The 23612-nt window shown below is 46.2% G+C and overlaps 2 protein-coding genes across 18 annotated transcripts in view; one reads left to right on the top strand and one right to left on the bottom strand.

Moving 5' to 3' along the window:
• Window positions 1-11249, bottom strand: part of LOC116785682 (probable bifunctional methylenetetrahydrofolate dehydrogenase/cyclohydrolase 2) — a 32805-nt gene extending 21556 nt beyond the window's left edge. For 8 of the 17 annotated variants that reach the window (XM_032685640.1, XM_032685630.1, XM_032685639.1 and 5 more), the window contains exons 1-4: window positions 10973-11249; window positions 6953-7137; window positions 6496-6618; window positions 2905-3000 (exon numbers count right to left, since the gene is read on the bottom strand). In XM_032685640.1, the coding sequence (XP_032541531.1) occupies window positions 2905-3000; window positions 6496-6618; window positions 6953-7137; window positions 10973-11133 (565 nt within the window). In that variant the 5' untranslated portion in view covers window positions 11134-11249. The other 9 variants (XM_032685636.1, XM_032685635.1, XM_032685633.1 and 6 more) reach the window with 9 other exon arrangements.
• Window positions 11132-23609, top strand: LOC116786267. Its single transcript, XM_032686716.1, has 5 exons — window positions 11132-11165; window positions 11283-11997; window positions 13096-13188; window positions 18761-18856; window positions 23481-23609. The coding sequence occupies exons 1-5, from the start codon at window positions 11132-11134 to the stop codon at window positions 23551-23553; spliced, it is 1011 nt and encodes a 336-aa protein (XP_032542607.1). The 3' UTR covers window positions 23554-23609.
• Window positions 23610-23612: the final 3 nt, after the last annotated feature.

The raw sequence follows: 23612 nt of genomic DNA, 5'->3' as shown, positions 1-23612 counted from the left end.
CAAGTCAAATAAATACCTGCTGTGGAAAGGCACACAGCCAAAGTCTGCAACAAAGCAGCCAAATCCCTTCCTGCACCTCTTCAATTAACATCTGGGTAAAGTGAAGGCAATTAAGCCATGGGGCAAATAATGCTCTGTAAGCACCTCCTCGGGGCCTGCCTGAGCTGGGACAGCTTCCCCTGCTCCAGGGTCCTGAGACCCACTCTAAGGACACCGAGGGATCTCACAGGATGTGCACACAGCAGCTCCTGCTAAGAGAACACAGGCAAGGGGGGTGACTTGAACAGTAACTTCAGGGAGGCAGATACAAACACCATGGTGAGTTCTGGCACAGCTCTACTGACACCACTGCTCACAAGAACTAAGTTCATCCTCACTCAGAACGATCCTCAAGGTCCCCTCCCAACCCACATCATCCTATGCTTCGATCTGTACAATGTGTGGCAAACTTATCTATAATGAGACATATGGCAGCAGGCAGGGGAGAATTCAGCTTTCTAAATTCTGTAGGACATGATGCTCTCTGTTCCCTGTCTTTTTCTTCCTTGCTAAAGGAATTGAGCCAAAGGCAGTGGAGGGAGACACAGGAAAGGTAGAATCCAAGAGAGTTCCTCTGCAGCTCAGGACAATGGCCTTGCCTCTTTCAAGAGTCCCAGGGGGACCCACTTCCCTTGTTCCAGGCCTGTCTGCACAAGTACTGACTCACAGGACCAGGCTCTGTACCCCCTGCTGCATCACAGCCTGTCCACCCCCTCTGACTGCTGCTCCTCTGGGCTCCTGCCTCTGGCAGGAGCTGGCTGCACAGTTTCACACACTGCAGCTCCATGTCTAAAAACAGCCTCACGCTCCAGACCCCAGCAGACTGCTTCTGGCATTTCCTCAGCAGTAACCCCTGTGGAATGAGCCTGACGGTTCCCATCTTGTCAACAGTCACCCAAGCACAAAGCCCAGCACTGCCACGTAAACCCGCCTTACTCATGTGTCCAAGTACAACACGTAACCTGACTGTGCATGACAAGGCCTTACTCAACAGATCTGCTCTCCAGAGCATCCAGTCAGAGATCCATCTACCTGCAGCAGATTATCTGGCCATCATCCAAACTGTTTATTGCCTTTGTCTGCTACAGCTGGGAAAATCCTGCTGGAATAGGGGCCTATTTTATATGTTATCTTTGAAAGCTGTGGGTCCCTGAAAACTTCTATGGTTCTTCTCTCCTGCTCTGTGTCACATTTTTTATTCTGATGCAAGTCAATCTACTAAAACAACAAGGGAAATATCTTCTTGTGCAACTCTGGATTTTTGACTCCCACCCAGTTTTCAGCTTGGAAGGACATACATTGCCCAACAAAAAATGCTACTAAAACAGGACACATCAAAAACCTCTCAGTTTTTTTAAGTCCTCAGGGGACTTAGGAACTGTTACCATCAGCTCTTTGAAATTCTCAAGATACTAAGCACCAAGAAAGTTCAGCTTGACTGTGCACTAAGAGCACCAGATAAATGAATGCAGACAGTAGAATGTACTCAGTCACAGTAAGCCTGCTGTTGCAACCTAAAACTGCTTGTAATCCTTAGAACTATTTCTTTTCTGGAACCAGAAAGAGGGTTTGTTTTCCAGCTTGGAGTAAATAGCATATTTTGGGCTCTATTGTAATGAACTTGATGAACTGAAGAATACTTATGTTTATATTTAAGCATTTATAAAATATTTACAGGAATGGCTGGGAAATTGCTTTGTTCTCCAGAGCTGCAGATCATGGAAGCAGAAAGCTTTCACAAAGAAATTTCAAATTGCTTACTCTGCAAGGGTACTCGAAGATGGTGACTGTCACCATTTGAATAATGTGTCAGTTGTCTGCAAGGACCTCTGTGGGAAGGCAGGAAAAGTTCTGGAAAAGTATATTCCACTTAGCATTACTAATAGAGGAACACATGCTTGTGCAAAACACGGCCAAGCGCCTTGCTCCGTGGATCTGAGCTCACTACCCTCTTCCACACAGAGACAGTGCACTCACAAACTCACCTGGCAACAATTATTAGAGGGCTTGGGGTCTTTTGGCCACTACTGTGTGATTGAAGGAGCTGAACACGTTGCCAGTGAAGTTGCTGGACTTCAAGGGGTGTCCACAGCCAGGAGAAATGAAAAGAAAGTCCCTATGCCAAGTGCAGAAACGGCTTTGCACAAAAAAGAAACAGCAGGCAGGTGTTCCATGTGAAACAGTTGGCATCATAAATAAAGCTGCCCTGCTGTCTGCAGAGATTATCTGAGGGATAATCTTGTCCTTGCATGTCAGCATAAACCTGACTTTTCACCTCGGCCCAGAAGTTCTTTTGGACTCTCACCTGCTCACAGCTTCACTTCTGACACCCACACACTGAATCTCAAATCTCACTAAAGCTGCTGGCCCTGCTACCTGTGTTTGATACTTGCCTTCAATGGACTGCTGATATCTCCAAGATCTATTTTTAGCATGTCTTACCCATGTTCTTCTATTACATCTGTCATATTTGTGAGCTTCCAATGAAGTGCTGAATTTGCAGAACCATACAATTGTTACTGGATCTCAAAGATCACCCAGTCCAGCTGTCAGTCTCCTGCTACTTTGTAAAACAACACTCTTTCTGTAATATTCAGACAATAAACCTAACACACCCTGGAGCAATTATTTTTATTTCAGTAAACTTGCCAGTCTTCTCTTCCAGGCTCTCCAGCAGTGATGCACCCAAATCCCTTAGACCCCGGGTACCAATTTACCAACCCTCATCACCACAAAAATGTCCCCCAAAAAGGACAGTGCTCAGAGCAACCTTACACAAATCTCCCTCTGTCATGGCCCAATCCCAGCCCACCACGGTGTTTGCAGCTTTTCCCAGGTGATGTCCAGCCCTCCACACCTACTCACCTCTGCCAGAAATGCCGGCTTTCCACGGTTCGCCCGGAACAAAACGCCCCTTCAGGCCCCAGAATGAAATCCGGGGCAGGAGCCATCTGTCCTTGCCTGACAGAAAAACACACAACAGGTCAGCCAGGGAAAGGCACAGGATTTCAACTCTCTGCTGGACAGAAGCTTTCTGCTGTAAAAATCCCCAAACCAGATATGAAGAGCTGAGAACTGTGCAGCAGTGGCCCATTACTGCTGCTATGTCTCTAATTCCCCACAAAGAAGGATGGTGACCCTGGAAGATACATAGGGGAATACCAAATAGTATAGGATTGCTGGGAACTTCACTGTGGATTTGCTTTGTTTTAAACTCACAAAGACATCTCCTGTTGACTTCAGCAGCAGTGCTAATTGTATCAGCATACCCCAGTAAAAGAAACATAAGGTGCTGGGTTTGTTTTGCTGATTTGTTTTCAGAAAAATAATTTTAATTTGGGGGGGGGGGTTGTTTGTTTGTAATAGAATAAGCTTTGACATAAAGTCCACACAAAGGAAGATCCCTTTAGCAGACAGGATTTGTAATGTCTGCTTACACTACATCTTAGAAGTCTTGGCAACCTTTTAATACTTTAAGATTATTTTAGAATAACTTAGAAGACATTAAATGCAATCAAGATATGGCAATCAAGCTTAACAGAAGCTTCCTGAGGCTGAAATTCGTGTTCTCTGCTGTTGCACTCATAGCAAAGAGCTCGAACACAACCAGACACCTCATTTTCACTCGTGCAGAGTTCTGTGGTGAGTCACAGCCTTCTAACGGAGTCCCAGCTCAGCAAATCTTCCTGACTATCACAAACTCAGCTGCTCTGAACTGCACTGGGAAATAACACAGTTTGAGCGGAATCTGCTTTAACTTACTGCACATTTTACATTCCTTGCCATCCAAACAGACTACCTGGGCTTTTGACTAACAAGGAAAGACAATGAGAAAGTCAAAATGTTACATACTTACGCAAAGGTATTACAGAATTTGGAGACTCTTACTAGTTAGGAAGAGCTGTTACTACTTCCAGTAGAAATAGCCAGGACTCTTCTACCGATTATTTGGCAGTAGCAGAAACTGATGTCTCAGCTAAAAGCAAATCAAAGTAGTTTCCTTGTTTCTCCATGAAAACATGCCTTGAAAGGGTCCAATAATATTTGTGAAAGGCATTACAAATGTTTGTCACTGTCTTTGTTGATTCTTCTTATACCTCCAATCTAAAAGTAAGACCAGAACCTTTGCTCCACACTGGATCCCACACCAAATGCTGCAATGTTCCTTTTTGCACACAAAAAGATACTTTCTATTGTTTCCACTGGAAGGTTCTTGACAGTGCAACAGCAAGACAAGGTGCAGAGGGAAGGAAAACCTTAATTCATTTTAATCATGCCAGAGAAAGCTGAGGAAAAGAGAAAACGTTCCATATTGAGGACCCCTGCAGAAATACAATGCACTGATAGTGAACGACACAACCTACCTGACCTGCATCAGTGCTTTCCAGTGCTCCCTGGAGAAAACAGTTCAGAACCAACCCAGGCCAGACTAGAAATGCTAGGTACTAATCAAATCTCTTACCAGTAGTTACTAATCAAAAAATGCAACTATCCAGAAACTTTAGCACTCTCAGAGCACTGATTTACTGCTTGACACCCGTATAAAGGAATGCCAATATAACCAAGATTCAAAATTCTCATTAACACAGACTTGGTGAGTATTTATTTCTTCAGTCCATGCCTCAAAACTGTGTATTGGAGCCAAGATTTTCCCAAGCATACAATGGGAGCCTGAGGACTGCTAAGGCAGTTGCATGGCAATCATGGGAAAAGCATTTGTAAAAGATTGCCTGTGCTCTGATGTCTTTATCTCCCTTCAGATCATAAAGATGAATTTCAACCTTGAATCTCGGTCTCTTTCATTTCCTAGAGAACAACACTGTGTGTGTTTTCTGTTCCAGCTGACAACTACAGTGGACAGAAGAAACACCATCAAATGACTGCTTGATCTTACTTACTGGAAAGTTACTCTGAGTTGGAGGTTTTCCCTCTGCAAACAGCCTTGGCTCCTTCTTTGAGATCAAGAGCTTCACATGTAGACACACACAGACTGGAACCCCTGCCTTGAACTGGATAAATTATTCAACGTGACTACTCTTTGTAATAGTCATAGTTTAGCAAGGACTCCAGGTGAGTTAGAACCAAGAGGTGTCATTATAAAAAAAAAAAGGCTGAAAAATAAAATCACAGTGCCTTATTGAACAAAAAAATTCAACCAACCAACCAAAAAGCACACACACTCTGCTACAAACAATTTATCCAACTGGTTATTAGGAAAACAAAGTATTAGAATCATACTTAGCAGAAAAAAAAGAAACCACAAACACCTTGCTTCTTTCCATATTACACCCAAACCCCAGTTTCTGTACTGTTTCACTTACAGAAAATATAATGTAGGCAACAGGTTGATTTTATTCTTTTCCTGTGTGGCTGCTCTGCATGTGCTCATTCTCACAGATGTCTCTTTCTCTTCTTCATTTTTTATGTTTCAGCCCAGTGGATCAGTCATTTTTTGCTACAGCCTCCAGACACAAAGTTTTCCACCCCTGGGCTCTCAGCACTCCATCTTTTGCAGCAGTTCTCACTGCTGGAATGAACATTTGTGACATTACCTGTTCACTCTGATCTGTTCTTAGTGGCAGAGATGTTTGTTCAAAGGAAAACCACCACATTCCAGCACATCCTTACTTGGGCTCCAAGAGCTGCCTCCTTACCTGTCTTGTACTTCCACCTGGTGGCAAATTTATTGCAGCTCGTGGCCGGGTTCAGGCAGCTCTCCTGGTAGACCAAGTGCAAACCCCCCTCACCAGGAGCACTGCTCTTGATTGCAAAGACAAACAAAGCACTTCTGACTCTCAGCACCTGTCCCAGTTCTGCTCTTTCACAGATGGAAAATGGTTTTAGTTGAGTTCAGGGCTTTTTTTACAACTTTCATCACTGTAAAATTACCACTTGGCCAGCTACTCCCAAGTGATATTTCAGGGAGATTATACTACAAATTAGGAGAAGGCAAATTAAAAAACCAAGATTTCAGTCAAGGCTTTTAGGACTTTGCACAAACCTCACCTGGAACATCAGGGACAGCACAGAAAACAGGAATAAATGCTGAAGGTAAAACCTGCAATCACTGTGAGAAAGGCTGTGGCAGCAGCTCCTGCAGAGCATAACTCAGCACCATCTAAGGGATGAAAGTATGGAGCTAAGGCAAAACACTGCAACAGGTTGAAAAATGAAGATAATTCAACTGGATAAATTAGGAGTGGAGGGAAATGCCTTGAAACACCACCCTGACTGATCAAAAAAAAGGTGAGTTTGACAGAGGAAACGATTCTCACAATTTGGTTTTTGGTTTAAAATGAACAGCAGGTGGAACAAAACAATTACCATCTCACCCAATCCTTCATGATGCATGTCCTCTCTCAACAGCTTCTCATGTCCCCAAGCAGCCCAAAAGCCTCACACTCTTTCCTCTCACACAGACTGTAGAGGAGAAATGGGACAAAAGGTGTCACCCACCGGGCAGAGGAAGCTGAACTAACAAACCACTAACTCTCGAATCCTTGTTGAGTTGCACTGTCAGATCCAAGAGCTCTTCCTCAGAAATGTCTTTAGGCCTCACAATGATCTCACTAGAAATGCCTGAGAAAAACAAAAAACAGGAGACACGTTAGCAAAGGGAAAGGAATCTATGGGCAGCTTGGTCATTTAGTCTAAAAACCTGTCTGAGGCTGAAAAATTCTTTCCTAACAACATTTCAATACAGAATTAAACTTAGGGTTCTCACTCCAGTGACATTAAAACTACTTTCTTCCTATGTCCATGCAATTTCTTTTCTTTAGGTTCAGCAGAGGAGATGAGGAAGAAAATGGTGCAAGATTAAATTAAGACAAAACAGGGGATTCCTCCTGCTTTATTTTTTTATTTTTAAGTAACGGTATCTTGTGCTTACCAAAGGATCATTTTTATGACATACCCACAGCTGCAGCTGCTTTTATCTTGTTCCTGACATAGATATGACTGGCTGGATTGTCTCCTACCAATAGGACAGTGAGATGAGGTCTCTTGTTCCCAGCAGATACCCACGATTCTACATCCCTTTGAACTTCTTGCAACACTTGGTTGGCAAGCTTTGTCCCTGAGAGAACTGTTGCTTCATCACTACAAAGACAAAAAGATACACAATATTTAGGTCTCAAATTTCACCAGGAAGACACTTTTAAGTGTGTGATCTACCATGGTAACCACTGCAAAACATTTTGATTCATTTGCTAGTATTTCATTTGAAAAACACACTACAAATCCACAGGAAAAGAAGCGTTTCCCCACTCTAATCTGAAGAGTATTAATATGCCATCACTGCACATGGAAAAGGAGCTCACCAGCCACAAAAGTGTGGAAAAAGGAAGGTTTTTGGTTCATCAGCTCTTAACAAAACACCATCAAAGGATTACTTGATCTTACTTACTACAAATTCAGTCTCCATAGGCTTCCCTCTCTGAGACGGAGAATTTAACAAGTAGACACATCAACACTGTAACCCCTGTCTTGAACTGAAAATATTAATTAAAAAAGACTACTGTTTGTAAGTGACAGTGTAGCAAAGAGTCCAGAGGAGTTATAATGAAAAGGTGTCATGATAACTAAAAAAAAAAAAAAAAAAAATCCCAGTGCCTGGTTAAAAAAACACCAAAACCGAACAAACAAAAAAAAGCCAAATATACAAGCAAAAAGCCAAAAAGCACACACACTCTGCTAAGAACAATTTATCCAATGGTTATCAGGAAAACAAAGTATTAGAATCACAGCTAGCACAAAAAAAAAAAAAGCACAAACACCTTGCTTCATTCCATATTACACCCAAACCCCAGTTTCTGTACTGTTTCACTTACAGAAAATATAATGTAGGCAACAGGTCGGTTTTATTCTTTTCCTCTGTGGCTGCTCTGCATGTGCTCATTCTCACAGATGTCTCTCTCTTCTTCATTATTTATGTTTCAGCTCTACATGCCCGGGGCACAAGACACTCCTTTCCAGGTACTCATTATCCCAGACAAACAATTAATGCCCACCCGTGCAGCAATGCCTTCCCCATTTAACTAGACAAGGATTTTACAACAGTTTGGTGCCCAAAGTGTGCTCCATCCGTAGGAATGACTATCCTGTTCCTATGCCACTTGCACTAGAAATTCATTGTCTAATGACAACTTCTCCCAGCCTCTAAGCAAACCATGTTCAGTGCACACTGTTCTTCAAAACCTGGCCTCAGGCTCATCAAGCTCTCAAGGTCTCTCCTCACTGAAACCTCACCCTTCTCACCCCATCACCTTCAGTCTTCTCAGTCATCCAAGGATCAAAGGCAAAGCAAGTGAACACATCAACAGTGCTAAAAAGGCACAAATCTAGAAGAAAAAAACACCCTGAAACACACAAAACTAGGAGAAAACACATACAATGCATCCTGTCCAGGAGGTGCTGGGATAGGGCTCTTCAACATCTGCATCTCTCCAAGGACAACAGGGAGTTGTACAAACCTCAGCAAAAGGCAATTTTAAAAGGCAAAGACTTGTCTGGAAAAAAAAATGTTTCAAGACAAAACTGCTCTGACAAATTAACACTCTGGGGCAGCCCAGATAGAAAAGAGGAAAATTATTTCACATTACTTCACATAGGCAGAAGAAAACAAGGACAATTATACCTTAGCAAAAAGTTCCCTCTTCAGTAATGTCCCAAACTGCTTCCAGGATTGCACTTCCAGCTTTATTTCTGCACAACACCAGAAGAAGGGTTGACTGGCTCAAAACAACCAGGTGGAAAGTGTGTTTGGGGGAACACGTTGAGCTCTGTACAGGTGGGACGGTCACTGCTCCGCCCTGCCCTCCGTGAGCCTCAGTCAGCCTCTGGTGCGGTCCAGAATGGCAGAGACTGACCCAGGGGCTGCCCCAAAATGGCGGCGACCGCCCCAGGGGCTGCCCCAAAATGGCAGAGACTGACCCAGGACCTCGAGAACCCCAAAATGGTGGGGGCTCACCCAGGACCTTGAGAGCCTCAAAATGGCGGGGACTGACCCAGGACCTCGAGAGCACCCACTATGGCAGGGACTGACTCCTTGGGCCCCACAGGGAACAGGGAAGCACAGCTGTGCCTGGGGGAGGCCCCAGCCAAGGGCAGCAGATAAAAGGATGGTGACAGGGGTGTCGAGGGGCTGTTCTGCTCCATTTCCATCTCAGAAGGATTATTTTTTGCAGCAATACACAAGTCCATATATAGAAGGTAAAAATTATTTCACATTAGTTCAAACAGGCAGAAGAAAACATGGATAATTGTACCTTAGCAAGAACTTATAGAATGGTCCTACTTCACAAGAACCAACCTCTCCTGCATTCCAGCAGCTACATGGATACTCTGAAGTTAAGAAAGATATCAATGCAAACAGTGCTCTGTTTTTCCTATTTCATATCTACTGGGAAAGGAGAGGGGAAATAGCATTTTTCACAGATGCCAAATATAAAAATATTAAGTACTAAATACCGAAATACCAAAATATTTTGGTGCTTCTCAGGTTCAGAATCCAGATAGTCTATGTCCTTCGATGGAAATATTACACAGGAACTACTTGAACAAGGAAAGCTTCAGCTGTACAGAAAGGTTACATTGCAAGAGCTATTCAAAACACTGAAATTAGGAAGTGAATTCTTACTATTATTATTTTAAACATTAGCCACATGAAAACCTTGACCAGGCGTTGGTCAGTGACAGATTTACTGACACTTATGACAGATGTAATGACCAGGTTAAATGACAGATTTCATACGTGTTACTATGCCACCCCGCCCCTGTGGTATCCTCGAGTACAGATGCTCTTAATCTGAACCCAGTAAAATGCGACTTTACAACAGAAAGTTCACTCACTGAATTCTTCTTGTAAATGAATCCAGTCACTTGCAGGGCATGACAGAAACAAAGATCTCAGCTGCTCTTCCAGATCAACCTATACACTAAAAGCCCAAGATCATATGGAGCATCACAACAGGATTCTCCACATCCCATACAAACCACACAAACACCTCTGGAACATCATTCTGGCAGGAACATCTCCCTTTTGCACAACTGGAAAAAACAGTTACCAGCAGCACAGAACAGAAGCAGGATATGCAGTGGTCTGGGAAGACACCTGCTTGGGCCAAAACTGGCAGAATCAATTCTCCATATACAGAACAGCAGATACTTATTTCAATGACTGTTCAGCTTCCTCATCTTTTCCCGCTGGAAAACACAGAGCAAAGACAATGCTTTCAGCACAGGCACTTGGGTTCTGCCAAACAGAGCCAACTTTCAGGCAGCATTTAAGACAACTCCAGTAGAAACGCAAGGGCTGACAAGCAGGAACCGAGTGAAACCCTCCCATCCACACCCAGGCAAGTGCTCGGAGGTGCTGTGCTACACCACCAGCACAAGAATCCCTGTGCAGACAGCACAATCAATTAAATCAGCGCGCTGATTAATGTCAGGACAACGGTCCTCACTGCACCAAACCGTGTCCTGCTTGCCACCACACCATTAATATACATGGTAATGCTCGAGAAAACCACTGAGAGGCTCTTGAAGGTACCAGGAGCAAACAAACGTGTAATACCGGCTTCCCCTCGGGGAGGGGACAGGAAAATCACACCGCAAGGGCTCCTTCCAGGCGCACCGCTTAAATCCCCACCGGGATTTAAATCACCGAGGCCAGGGCCGGGCCCGCTCGCCGCCCCTCGTCCCGCTCGCACAGACCTCCATTTTCCCGGGAAGAACAGTGGAACTCATCGGGGATCCGAGGGCATCCACCGCCGAGGCCGATCCTGAGGGGAGCCGAGCCCGCTGCCCCCTCAGGCCTTTCACGCCCTTTTCGTCCGCCCAGAGCGGCGCGCGCTTCCCGCCGCGGCGTGAGGGGACCGAGGAGGAGGAGGAGGAGGAAAGAACGAGAAAAAAACGCCCGATGGGCGCCGCGTACCTGTCGGCACTGCAGGGGGAGCTGCTGGCGCTGCAGGCGGCCCGCGGCGCCGGACCGGTGAGGGCTCGCCAACGCCTCAGCGGCGCCAAGCCCGGGCGCAGCAACGCCGAGGAGGAGGAGGAGGCGAAGGAAAAGGAGAACGCTGTGGTGGCCGCCGCCATGTCGGTCGGTCCCCAGGGACGGAAGCGACGCCGTAACCAAGCGACGAGGGAGGAGCCGGGGCAAATAGTGGGACCGACGGGAGGCGGGCGGAGCTGAGGGACGGGCGGAACTGAGGGAAGGGCGGTGCTGAGGGACGGGCGGTGCTGAGGGACGGGCGGTGCTGAGAGACGGGAACAGAAGCTGACGGCAACCAAAGACTGCAAACGAAGTCCGACCATTTGCGAGGCCTCAGCTCTACCCTCAGGCGCAACATCCTTCTCCCGGCGACCGGCGGCTCCGGCGGTCCCGCGGCTCCGGCGGTCCCTCAGCTCCGCCCATCCTTCGGCTCCGTCCCGCCCTCAGCTCCGTCCCGCCCTCAGCTCCGCCCGTCCCTCGGCTCTGCCCGTTCCGCTGCGACTCCGGTCCCGCTACCTGCCTCGGCTCCTGCCTCTTCGCTTGGTTACGGCGACGCTTCTCTCTCTGAGGACTGACCGACATGGCGGCGGCCACCACAGCCTTCTCCTTCGCCTCCTCCTCCGCCTTGCTGCGCCGGGGCTGGGTGCCGCTGAGGCGGTGGCGATCCCTCACTCGCAGCGCCAGCAGTTCCCCTCGCAGCACCGACAGATACGCGGCGGTGATCGGGGAGTTTTCCTCCGCGCTCCTTCCTTTTCTTCCTCCTCCTCCTCCTCCTCCTGCTGCTCCTGCTGCTCCCGCTCCTCGATCCCCTCACGCTGTGGCGGGCAGCGCGCGCCGCGCTCGGTGGGCGAAAAGGGCGCGAAACGCCTGAGGGGGCAGCGGGCTCGGCTCCCCTCGGGGTTTCCTCAGCAGATTTCAAGCGCCTGTACTAAAAGCGTTGTCTTTGCTCTGGGTTTTCAGACGTGGAAAGCTGAGGCAGCTAAACAGTTACTGAAATAAGCCTCTGACCCCCTGGATATTCTGTATAGCGAGAATTGATTCTGCCAGTTTTGCCACAAACAGCTGTATTTCTGGACCGGCGCCTGCTTCTGTTCTCTGCCTCTGTTGCCAAATACTCTGCAAGTGTTGGAATAAATAAAACTCTCTCCTACGGTCTTGGTAGTGTTAGAAAGGAAGGCATTACTTTGTTTCTGGCCCAAGGTGTGTGTGAAAGACTGAAAGAATCCCAGTCCCCACACAGGCACCAATAATAGTATTTTTCACCTGCTTTTACCTTTTAGAAAGCAAAGAGATAATTGATCATTGGTTCTAAATTACATAATTCTCTTTTCTGAGTTCCTATTCTACCTTCTTTTGGCTATTAATTTCTCCTTTTCTGTAACAATTAGTCCATATCTGTAATCTTTTTAGTGTCTTTTGCCCTCTGGTGGGTTTTTCGAGCACAAATACAAAGCCTTTTTTCTTCTTGTTACTTGTATTCTGTTTTTTGAAAAATGTCCTTCCAGATGTCCAAGTTCAACAATATTTTTTTCTTTCCCAGGCTTTGCTCATTGAAGCATATCAAGGTCAGTTTAGCAAAAGTTACTGTTTTAGTAATTTTCCCAAGATACATTCTTGCAAAAGTAGCTTATGACACCATTTTGCTAAAACCTGGCTAAGAGTAAATTAAAGCCTAACACAGTTTATGGTTAATTAAAAGGTTTAATTGCAACCATTGAAAATTAGAAAAGCTATATCCTTTCCAGCACTGCTAGTAACTGTTTTGTCCAGTTCTGCAAAAGGAAGGTGTTCCTGCAATAGTGATTTTCCAAAGGTTTTCATGTGGTATGTATGGGACATGTAAAATCCTGTTGTGATGCTCCATAAGAATGTTCTCATATTCTATTCCCAAATACAGAAAGTCACAGATGTTCAGTGGGGCTGGCTAAGTATGTTGGAAAGGTGGGTCATATAAGTGATACTTTAGTAAGCACAAGATATTGTTATTTAAAAAAAAAAAGAAAAGCAGGAGGGATTTCCTTTTTGTCTCAGTTTCATTTTGTACCATTTTCTTTCTTCTCTGATGCAGCTAAAGAAAAGAAATTGCATGGACATAGGAAGGGGAGGTGTCTGTCAGAGCAGGGTTATGCCCCATCCCAGGCACAAGGAAAAACTGCCAGGTTTGTGTTGCATGAACACCTGACTTGCCTAAGGTTAGCAAGTTCTCTTTTGCGAAAACCATTTCATAAGTTGCTCCAAATTTCCTTCTTCTTTGTTTTTTTGTATTCCCCAAGTTGACATAAAAACAAGGTTAGGGTTGCTTTCAGTCTCTGAGGAGAGTTCACTTCTAGGAGACTCTTTTATCAATGTACTTAATATCTCAATTTCCACAGCCCTTTCTAATTAGGAATCAGAAGAAAACTCCCTCTCCTCAGAAAATGGAGAATTAAGTTGTAAATCATAACAGTGTGGGTTAACTTTATGGGTTTTTTTAATTGAAAATCTTTTAACAAGAGATTACAATGTTCTAAGTTTTATAATATGCATGATATCTTTTAATTAATTATCTCCTTTTAATGCAAAACCACAAAATACTGACTAAATGCAAACACGGTGTTTATGTCCCTCAACTGTTGTTACTGGCAATGTCTGAATTTCCTTATTAACTTTCCTGTGCCTTTATTTGGCTTTTTTAACCATCCCGTAGTGCTCTCTGAATGGGACACTGGGATATATGGTCTCACAGCTGCAGGGTTATGTTGGGATCTGGCCTAGAATGGGTGACATGTGGTTATGTAAAAGTCCCCGGCATTTTGGGGCAGCCCCTGGGTCGGTCCCCGCCATTTTGGGGCAGCCCCTGGGTCGGTCCCCGCCATTTTGGGGCAGGCCCTGGGTCGGTCCCCGCCATTTTGGGGCAGCCCCTGGGTCGGTCCCCACCATTTTGGGGCAGCCCCTGGGTCGGTCCCCGCCATTTTGGGGCTCTCGAGGCCCTGGGTCGGTCCCCGCCATTTTGGAGCTCTCGAGGCCCTGGGTCGGTCCCCGCCATTTTGGAGCTCTCGAGGCCCTGGGTCGGTCCCCACCATTTTGGGGCAGGCCCTGGGTCGGTCCCCGCCATTTTGGGGCAGCCCCTGGGTTGGTCCCTGCGTTTTGGGGCTCTCGAGGCCCTGGGTCTGTCCCCGCCATTTTGGAGCTCTCGAGGCCCTGGGTCGGTCCCCGCCATTTTGGGGCAGCCCCTGGGTCGGTCTCTGCCATTTTGGGGCAGCCCCTGGGTCGGTCCCCGCCATTTTGGGGCAGCCCCTGGGTCGGTCCCCGCCATTTTGGGGCAGCCCCTGGGTCGGTCCCCGCTATTTTGGGGCAGCCCCTGGGTCGGTGCCCGCCATTTTGGGGCAGCCCCTGGGTCGGTCCCCGCCATTTTGGGGCAGCCCCTGGGTCAGTCTCCGCCATTTTGGGGCAGCCCCTGGGTCAGTCCCCGCCATTTTGGGGCTCTCGAGGCCCTGGGTCGGTCCCCGCCATTTTGGAGCTCTCGAGGCCCTGGGTCGGTCCCCGCCATTTTGGGGCAGCCCCTGGGTCAGTCTCCGCCATTTTGGGGCAGCCCCTGGGTCAGTCCCCGCCATTTTGGGGCTCTCGAGGCCCTGGGTCGGTCCCCGCCATTTTGGAGCTCTCGAGGCCCTGGGTCGGTCCCCGCCATTTTGGGGCAGCCCCTGGGTCGGTCTCTGCCATTTTGGGGCAGCCCCTGGGTCAGTCCCCGCCATTTTGGGGCAGCCCCTGGGTCGGTCCCCGCCATTGTGGGGCAGCCCCTGGGTCAGTCCCCGCCATTTTGGGGCAGCCCCTGGGTCAGTCCCCGCCATTTTGGGGCAGCCCCTGGGTCAGTCCCCGCCATTTTGGGGCTCTCGAGGCCCTGGGTCGGTCCCCGTCATTTTGGGGCTCTCGAGGCCCTGGGTCGGTCCCCGCCATTTTGGGGCTCTCGAGGCCCTGGGTCGGTCCCCACCATTTTGGGGCTCTCGAGGCCCTGGGTCGGTCCCCGCCATTTTGGGGCAGCCTCTGGGTCGGTGCCCGCCATTTTGGGGCAGCCCCTGGGTCGGTGCCCGCCATTTTGGGGCAGCCCCTGGGTCGGTGCCCGCCATTTTGGGGCAGCCCGTGGGTCGGTGCCCGCCATTTTGGGGCAGCCCCTGGGTCGGTGCCCGCCATTTTGGGGCAGCCCGTGGGTCGGTGCCCGCCATTTTGGGGCAGCCCCTGGGTCGGTGCCCGCCATTTTGGGGCAGCCCCTGGGTCAGTCCCCGCCATTTTGGGGCAGCCCCTGGGTCGGTCCCCGCCATTTTGGAGCAGCCCCTGGGTCAGTCTCTGCCGTTCTGGACTGGACCAGAGGCTGACTGAGGCTCACGGAGGGCAGGGCGGAGCAGTGGCCGTCCCACCTGTACAGAGCTCAACGTGTTCCCCCAAACACACTTTCCACCTGGTTGTTTTGAGCCAGTCAACCCTTCCTCTGGTGTTGTGCAGAAATAAAGCTGGAAGTGCAATCCTGGAAGCAGTTTGGGACATTACTGAAGAGGGAACTTTTTGCTAAGGTATAATTGTCCTTGTTTTCTTCTGCCTATGTGAAATAAAGTGAAATAATTTTCCTCTTTTCTATCTGGGCTGCCCCAGAGTGTTAATTTGTCAGAGCAGTTTTGTCTTGAAACATTTTTGTTTCCAGACAAGTCTTTGCCTTTTAAAATTGCCTTCTGCTGGGGTTTGTACAACTCCCTGTTGTCCTTGGAGAGATGCAGGTGTTGAAGAGCCTTATCCCAGCACCTCCTGGACAGGGTGCATTGTATGTGTTTTCTCCTAGTTTTGTGTGTTTCAGGGTGTTTTTTTCTTCTAGATTTGTGCCTTTTTAGCACTGTTGATGTGTTCACTTGCTTTGCCTTTGATCCTTGGATGACTGAGAAGACTGAAGGTGATGGGGTGAGAAGGGTGAGGTTTCAGTGAGGAGAGACCTTGAGAGCTTGATGAGCCTGAGGCCAGGTTTTGAGGAGGAGCGTGCACTGAACATGGTTTGCTTAGAGGCTGGGAGAAGTTGTCATTAGACAATGCATTTCTAGTGCAAGTGGCATAGGAACAGGATAGTCATTCCTACGGATGGAGCACACTTTGGGCACCAAACTGTTGTAAAATCCTTCTCTAGTTAAATGGGGAAGGCATTGCTGCACGGGTGGGCATTAATTGTTTGTCTGGGATAATGAGTACCTGGAAAGGAGTGTCTTGTGCCCAGGGCATGTAGAGCTGAAACATAAATAATGAAGAAGAGAGAGACATCTGTGAGAATGAGCACATGCAGAGCAGCCACAGAGGAAAAGAATAAAACCGACCTGTTGCCTACATTATATTTTCTGTAAGTGAAACAGTACAGAAACTGGGGTTTGGGTGTAGTATGGAATGAAGCAAGGTGTTTGTGCTTTTTTTTTTGTGCTAGCTCTGTTTCTAATACTTTGTTTTCCTACTAACCAGTTGAATAAATTGTTCTTAGCAGAGTATGTGTGCTTTTTGGTTGGTTGGTTGAGTTTTTTTGTTCAATAAGGCACTGTGATTTTATTTTTCAGCTTTTTCTTTGTACATTATATCGACACCTCTTGGTTCTAACTCACCTGGAGTCCTTGCTAAACTATGACTGTTACAAAGAGTAAGAGTCATACATCGAATAATTTATCCAGTTCAAGGCAGGAGTTCCAGTCTGTGTGTGTCTACATGTGAAGCTCTTGATCTCAAAGAAGGAGCCAAGGCTGTTTGCAGAGGGAAAACCTCCAACTCAGAGTAACTTTCCAGTAAGTAAGATCAAGCAGTCATTTGATGGTGTTTCTTCTGTCCACTGTAGTTGTCAGCTGGAACAGAAAACACACACAGTGTTGTTCTCTAGGAAATGAAAGAGACCGAGATTTAAGGTTGAAATTCATCTTTATGATCTGAAGGGAGATAAAGACATCAGAGCACAGGCCATCTTTTACAAATGCTTTTGCTGTGATTGCCATGCAACTGCCTTAGCAGTCCTCAGGCTCCCATTGTATGCTTGGGAAAATCTTGGCTCCAATACACAGTTTTGAGGCATGGACTGAAGAAATAAATACTCACCAAGTCTGTGTTAATGAGAGTTTTGAATCTTGGTTATACTGGCATTCCTTTATACGGGTGTCAAGCAGTAAATGAGTGCTCTGAGAGTGCTAAAGTTTCTGGATAGTTGCATTTTTTGATTAGTACTACTGGTAAGAGATTTGATTAGTACCTAGCATTTCTAGTCTGGCCTGGGTTGGTTCTGAACTGTTTTCTCCAGGGAGCACTGGAAAGCACTGATGCAGGTCAGGTAGGTTGTGTCGTTCACTATCAGTGCATTGTATTTCTGCAGGGGTCCTCAATATGGAACATTTTTTGTTTTCCTCAGCTTTCTCTGGCATGATTAAAATGAATTAAGGTTTTCCTTCCCTCTGCACCTTGTCTTGCTGTTGCACTGTCAAGAACCTTCCAGTGGAAACAATAGAAAGTATCTTTTTGTGTGCAAAAAGGAACATTGCAGCATTTGGTGTGGGATCCAGTGTGGAGCAAAGGTTCTGGTCTTACTTTTAGATTGGAGGTATAAGAAGAATCAACAAAGACAGTGACAAACATTTGTAATGCCTTTCACAAATATTATTGGACCCTTTCAAGGCATGTTTTCATGGAGAAACAAGGAAACTACTTTGATTTGCTTTTAGCTGAGACATCAGTTTCTGCTACTGCCAAATAATCGGTAGAAGAGTCCTGGCTATTTCTACTGGAAGTAGTAACAGCTCTTCCTAACTAGTAAGAGTCTCCAAATTCTGTAATACCTTTGCGTAAGTATGTAACATTTTGACTTTCTCATTGTCTTTCCTTGTTAGTCAAAAGCCCAGGTAGTCTGTTTGGATGGCAAGGAATGTAAAATGTGCAGTAAGTTAAAGCAGATTCCGCTCAAACTGTGTTATTTCCCAGTGCAGTTCAGAGCAGCTGAGTTTGTGATAGTCAGGAAGATTTGCTGAGCTGGGACTCCGTTAGAAGGCTGTGACTCACCACAGAACTCTGCACGAGTGAAAATGAGGTGTCTGGTTGTGTTCGAGCTCTTTGCTATGAGTGCAACAGCAGAGAACACGAATTTCAGCCTCAGGAAGCTTCTGTTAAGCTTGATTGCCATATCTTGATTGCATTTAATGTCTTCTAAGTTATTCTAAAATAATCTTAAAGTATTAAAAGGTTGCCAAGACTTCTAAGATGTAGTGTAAGCAGACATTACAAATTCTGTCTGCTAAAGGGATCTTCCTTTGTGTGGACTTTATGTTAAAGCTTATTCTTTTACAAAAAAAAAAAAAAACAAAACACAACACCCCCCCCAAATTAAAATTATTTTTGTGATAAACAAATCAGCAAAACAAACCCAACACCTTATGTTTCTTTTACTGGGGTATGCTGATACAATTAGCACTGCTGCTGAAGTCAACAGGAGATGTCTTTGTGAGTTTAAAACAAAGCAAATCCACAGTGAAGTTCCCAGCAATCCTATACTATTTGATATTCCCCTATGTATCTTCCAGGGTCACCATCCTTCTTTGTGGGGAATTAGAGACATAGCAGCAGTAATGGGCCACTGCTGCACAGTTCTCAGCTCTTCATATCTGGTTTGGGGATTTTTACAGCAGAAAGCTTCTGTCCAGCAGAGAGTTGAAATCCTGTGCCTTTCCCTGACTGACTTGTTGTGTGTTTTTCTTTCAGGCAAGGACAGATGGCTCCTGCCCCGGATTTCATTCTGGGGCCTGAAGGGGCGTTTTGTTCCGGGCGAACCGTGGAAAGCCGGCATTTCTGGCAGAGGTGAGTAGGTGTGGAGGGCTGGACATCACCTGGGAAAAGCTGCAAACACCGTGGTGGGCTGGGGTTGGGCCATGACAGAGGGAGATTTGTGTAAGGTTGCTCTGAGCACTGTCCTTTTTGGGGGACATTTTTGTGGTGATGAGGGTTGGTAAATTGGTACCCAGGGTCTAAGGGATTTGGGTGCATCACTGCTGGAGAGCCTGGAAGAGAAGACTGGCAAGTTTACTGAAATAAAAATAATTGCTCCAGGGTGTGTTAGGTTTATTGTCTGAATATTACAGAAAGAGTGTTGTTTTACAAAGTAGCAGGAGACTGACAGCTGGACTGGGTGATCTTTGAGATCCAGTAACAATTGTATGGTTCTGCAAATTCAGCACTTCATTGGAAGCTCACAAATATGACAGATGTAATAGAAGAACATGGGTAAGACATGCTAAAATAGATCTTGGAGATATCAGCAGTCCATTGAAGGCAAGTATCAAACACAGGTAGCAGGGCCAGCAGCTTTAGTGAGATTTGAGATTCAGTGTGTGGGTGTCAGAAGTGAAGCTGTGAGCAGGTGAGAGTCCAAAAGAACTTCTGGGCCGAGGTGAAAAGTCAGGTTTATGCTGACATGCAAGGACAAGATTATCCCTCAGATAATCTCTGCAGACAGCAGGGCAGCTTTATTTATGATGCCAACTGTTTCACATGGAACACCTGCCTGCTGTTTCTTTTTTGTGCAAAGCCGTTTCTGCACTTGGCATAGGGACTTTCTTTTCATTTCTCCTGGCTGTGGACACCCCTTGAAGTCCAGCAACTTCACTGGCAACGTGTTCAGCTCCTTCAATCACACAGTAGTGGCCAAAAGACCCCAAGCCCTCTAATAATTGTTGCCAGGTGAGTTTGTGAGTGCACTGTCTCTGTGTGGAAGAGGGTAGTGAGCTCAGATCCACGGAGCAAGGCGCTTGGCCGTGTTTTGCACAAGCATGTGTTCCTCTATTAGTAATGCTAAGTGGAATATACTTTTCCAGAACTTTTCCTGCCTTCCCACAGAGGTCCTTGCAGACAACTGACACATTATTCAAATGGTGACAGTCACCATCTTCAAGTACCCTTGCAGAGTAAGCAATTTGAAATTTCTTTGTGAAAGCTTTCTGCTTCCATGATCTGCAGCTCTGGAGAACAAAGCAATTTCCCAGCCATTCCTGTAAATATTTTATAAATACTTAAATATAAACATAAGTATTCTTCAGTTCATCAAGTTCATTACAATAGAGCCCAAAATATGCTATTTACTCCAAGCTGGAAAACAAACCCTCTTTCTGGTTCCAGAAAAGAAATAGTTCTAAGGATTACAAGCAGTTTTAGGTTGCAACAGCAGGCTTACTGTGACTGAGTACATTCTACTGTCTGCATTCATTTATCTGGTGCTCTTAGTGCACAGTCAAGCTGAACTTTCTTGGTGCTTAGTATCTTGAGAATTTCAAAGAGCTGATGGTAACAGTTCCTAAGTCCCCTGAGGACTTAAAAAAACTGAGAGGCTTTTGATGTGTCCTGTTTTAGTAGCATTTTTTGTTGGGCAACGTATGTTCTTCCAAGCTGAAAACTGGGTGGGAGTCAAAAATCCAGAGTTGCACAAGAAGATATTTCCCTTGTTGTTTTAGTAGATTGACTTGCATCAGAATAAAAAATGTGACACAGAGCAGGAGAGAAGAACCATAGAAGTTTTCAGGGACCCACAGCTTTCAAAGATAACATATAAAATAGGCCCCTATTCCAGCAGGATTTTCCCAGCTGTAGCAGACAAAGGCAATAAACAGTTTGGATGATGGCCAGATAATCTGCTGCAGGTAGATGGATCTCTGACTGGATGCTCTGGAGAGCAGATCTGTTGAGTAAGGCCTTGTCATGCACAGTCAGGTTATGTGTTGTACTTGGACACATGAGTAAGGCGGGTTTACGTGGCAGTGCTGGGCTTTGTGCTTGGGTGACTGTTGACAAGATGGGAACCGTCAGGCTCATTCCACAGGGGTTACTGCTGAGGAAATGCCAGAAGCAGTCTGCTGGGGTCTGGAGCGTGAGGCTGTTTTTAGACATGGAGCTGCAGTGTGTGAAACTGTGCAGCCAGCTCCTGCCAGAGGCAGGAGCCCAGAGGAGCAGCAGTCAGAGGGGGTGGACAGGCTGTGATGCAGCAGGGGGTACAGAGCCTGGTCCTGTGAGTCAGTACTTGTGCAGACAGGCCTGGAACAAGGGAAGTGGGTCCCCCTGGGACTCTTGAAAGAGGCAAGGCCATTGTCCTGAGCTGCAGAGGAACTCTCTTGGATTCTACCTTTCCTGTGTCTCCCTCCACTGCCTTTGGCTCAATTCCTTTAGCAAGGAAGGAAAAGACAGGGAACAGAGAGGATCACGTCCTACAGAATTTAGAAAGCTGAATTCTCCCCTGCCTGCTGCCATATGTCTCATAGATAAGTTTGCCACACATTGTACAGATCGAAGCATAGGATGATGTGGGTTGGGAGGGGACCTTGAGGATCGTTCTGAGTGAGGATGAACTTAGTTCTTGTGAGCAGTGGTGTCAGTAGAGCTGTGCCAGAACTCACCATGGTGTTTGTATCTACCTCCCTGAAGTTACCGTTCAAGTCACCCCCCTTGCCTGTGTTCTCTTAGCAGGAGCTGCTGTGTGCACATCCTGTGAGATCCCTCGGTGTCCTTAGAGTGGGTCTCAGGACCCTGGAGCAGGGGAAGCTGTCCCAGCTCAGGCAGGCCCTGAGGAGGTGCTTACAGAGCATTATTTGCCCCATGGCTTAATTGCCTTCACTTTACCCAGATGTTAATTGAAGAGGTGCAGGAAGGGATTTGGCTGCTTTGTTGCAGACTTTGGCTGTGTGCCTTTCCACAGCAGGTATTCATTTGGCTTGGCAGCTGGAGCGTGCATTCCCTGGCAGCAGGCCCAGGAAAGCCAAACGCCAATTGAAGAGGAGATGTCTCCTTTCAGCAAGTGAGGGCTTCTCCTAACTGCAGGAGAATGGCTTTGGAGGATGTGTCCCCAATACAAGGCTGAGGTGAACTTTTTTCCTGGCCTGGGAACCATTTAACATGGGCAGTCTCTGAAGGGGCAGGGCTTTTTCCTGCAGGGATTTGGTTAGGAATGAATTAGGTTGTGATTTGTAAAATGTGATGTCACTGCTACCTACTAGTGTCTGCAGTCAGGGGGTGTGTCCTGCTGCTACCCTCTCTGAGTTTTATCATTATGTTACCTTTTTTACCTCTACCAATCCTATGTTTTGTAGTATTTCCTGGCTATAATGGGAATAAAAAACCCAATCCAAGCCCCCAAATCTACATCCCCCTGAACCTGGATTAAGACAATTTTAATCCAACTAAGTTTTCAGATTCGGTGGAGCTGAGTAATTTTTGAGGGTGTGCTTTGGATAGTTGTGGTCTTTTGGTTGAAGTGCTGAAATCAGTTGAGAAAACAGTGACACAAGACAGGTGAACCACAAGAAAATGGGAACACTCGTTGGAATCATCACAAAATCTTTGCATCTTTCTCTCATGACGACCACATTTTAATCCTGTCTGTTACTTTTATTGTTTGTGTTGCAAGGAAGGAAAAGCAAAGTCATACTTGGCTTACACCCTGGAAGATACTAAAGCTGCCATCCCAGGGGATTCTGTCTTACAGCTCTTTGAGTGCCACGTGCGGGGTCAGCCTTGGGCATCTTTGGAGTCTGTGGTAAAATGAACTCCATTGTTCCTGGCAACAAAAAATGCCTGCTCTTTGTAGAAAGGAAGGCAAAATGACAATTTTTTGCTCAATTCTCAGTGAATTATCCAAACTAACACACAAAACAGTGAGAGGGCCATATGTCCTTTCATCTTGTTTCAGGATGTGTTTAGGGAAAGAGGTATTTGGAGGAAACCCATTGATAACATTTTTGATGAATGTGATCACCAGTAAGGACAAAGTGGATGGTTACAGCCCCCATTATCTTGTGTTCATTGTTGGTTTCCCTCCTTTTTTAAGTTTTCAGATTACCTGACTCCAAATATCCTCAAAACACACAGGGTACCTGCTGAGACAGTGGCTCAGCTCCACTGGTGCAGGTGATCTCACACACTTTAACACAGGGGCATCGTGCACAAGGAGGAAAAGCAGCAGAACTCAGGGAGTGATGGAATCACAAACACACACAGCTGGCTACAAACATTCTGAATATAATTAAGCTTTGAGACATTAGGCCAGACAACATGTTAATAACTGTGAAAAAAACCTGTGGGTGATTTTCATACTTATCAAAATAAGGAACTGTTGAGAACCATTAATAATGTGGGTAAATGCTGCCTAAGCTTCCCACACTCAACTCTGCCAGTAAGCTTTAATTTTCAACATATTAAGCATGAAAAAGATCAATATGGAACAACAATTTTTATCTGCTACACTTGCCTGGACCAGGATGTTCAGCAGTTTAAGATGAACCCACATTACACCTTAGTGTAAAGGATAATTCCAAAGCCAAAGTTAACATTTGCACAGACAAGCACAGAGGGAGAGCATAAGAGGACGCTTGAGCAGCTGTGGTATATTATTATTTATTATTTAGCAATTGTTTGAATTGATTACTCTTGAAATACTTCACAGACACAAAGGATTAAAGAAACAGAGAAGCAGATTCTGCACCACACTGACAGAAGAGCTCATCTGTGTCTCTTAAAGATTGCTGTAATTAAAAGTAACACTTCTTCTCTCAAATAACATAACACTTCTTGAGAG

Source organism: Chiroxiphia lanceolata, chromosome 4, assembly GCF_009829145.1.
Source record: "Chiroxiphia lanceolata isolate bChiLan1 chromosome 4, bChiLan1.pri, whole genome shotgun sequence".
Classification (NCBI taxonomy): Eukaryota; Metazoa; Chordata; class Aves; order Passeriformes; family Pipridae; genus Chiroxiphia; species Chiroxiphia lanceolata.
The sequence above is the reverse complement of the archived record's forward strand: the minus strand, read 5'-3'. Positions and strand labels throughout refer to the sequence as shown.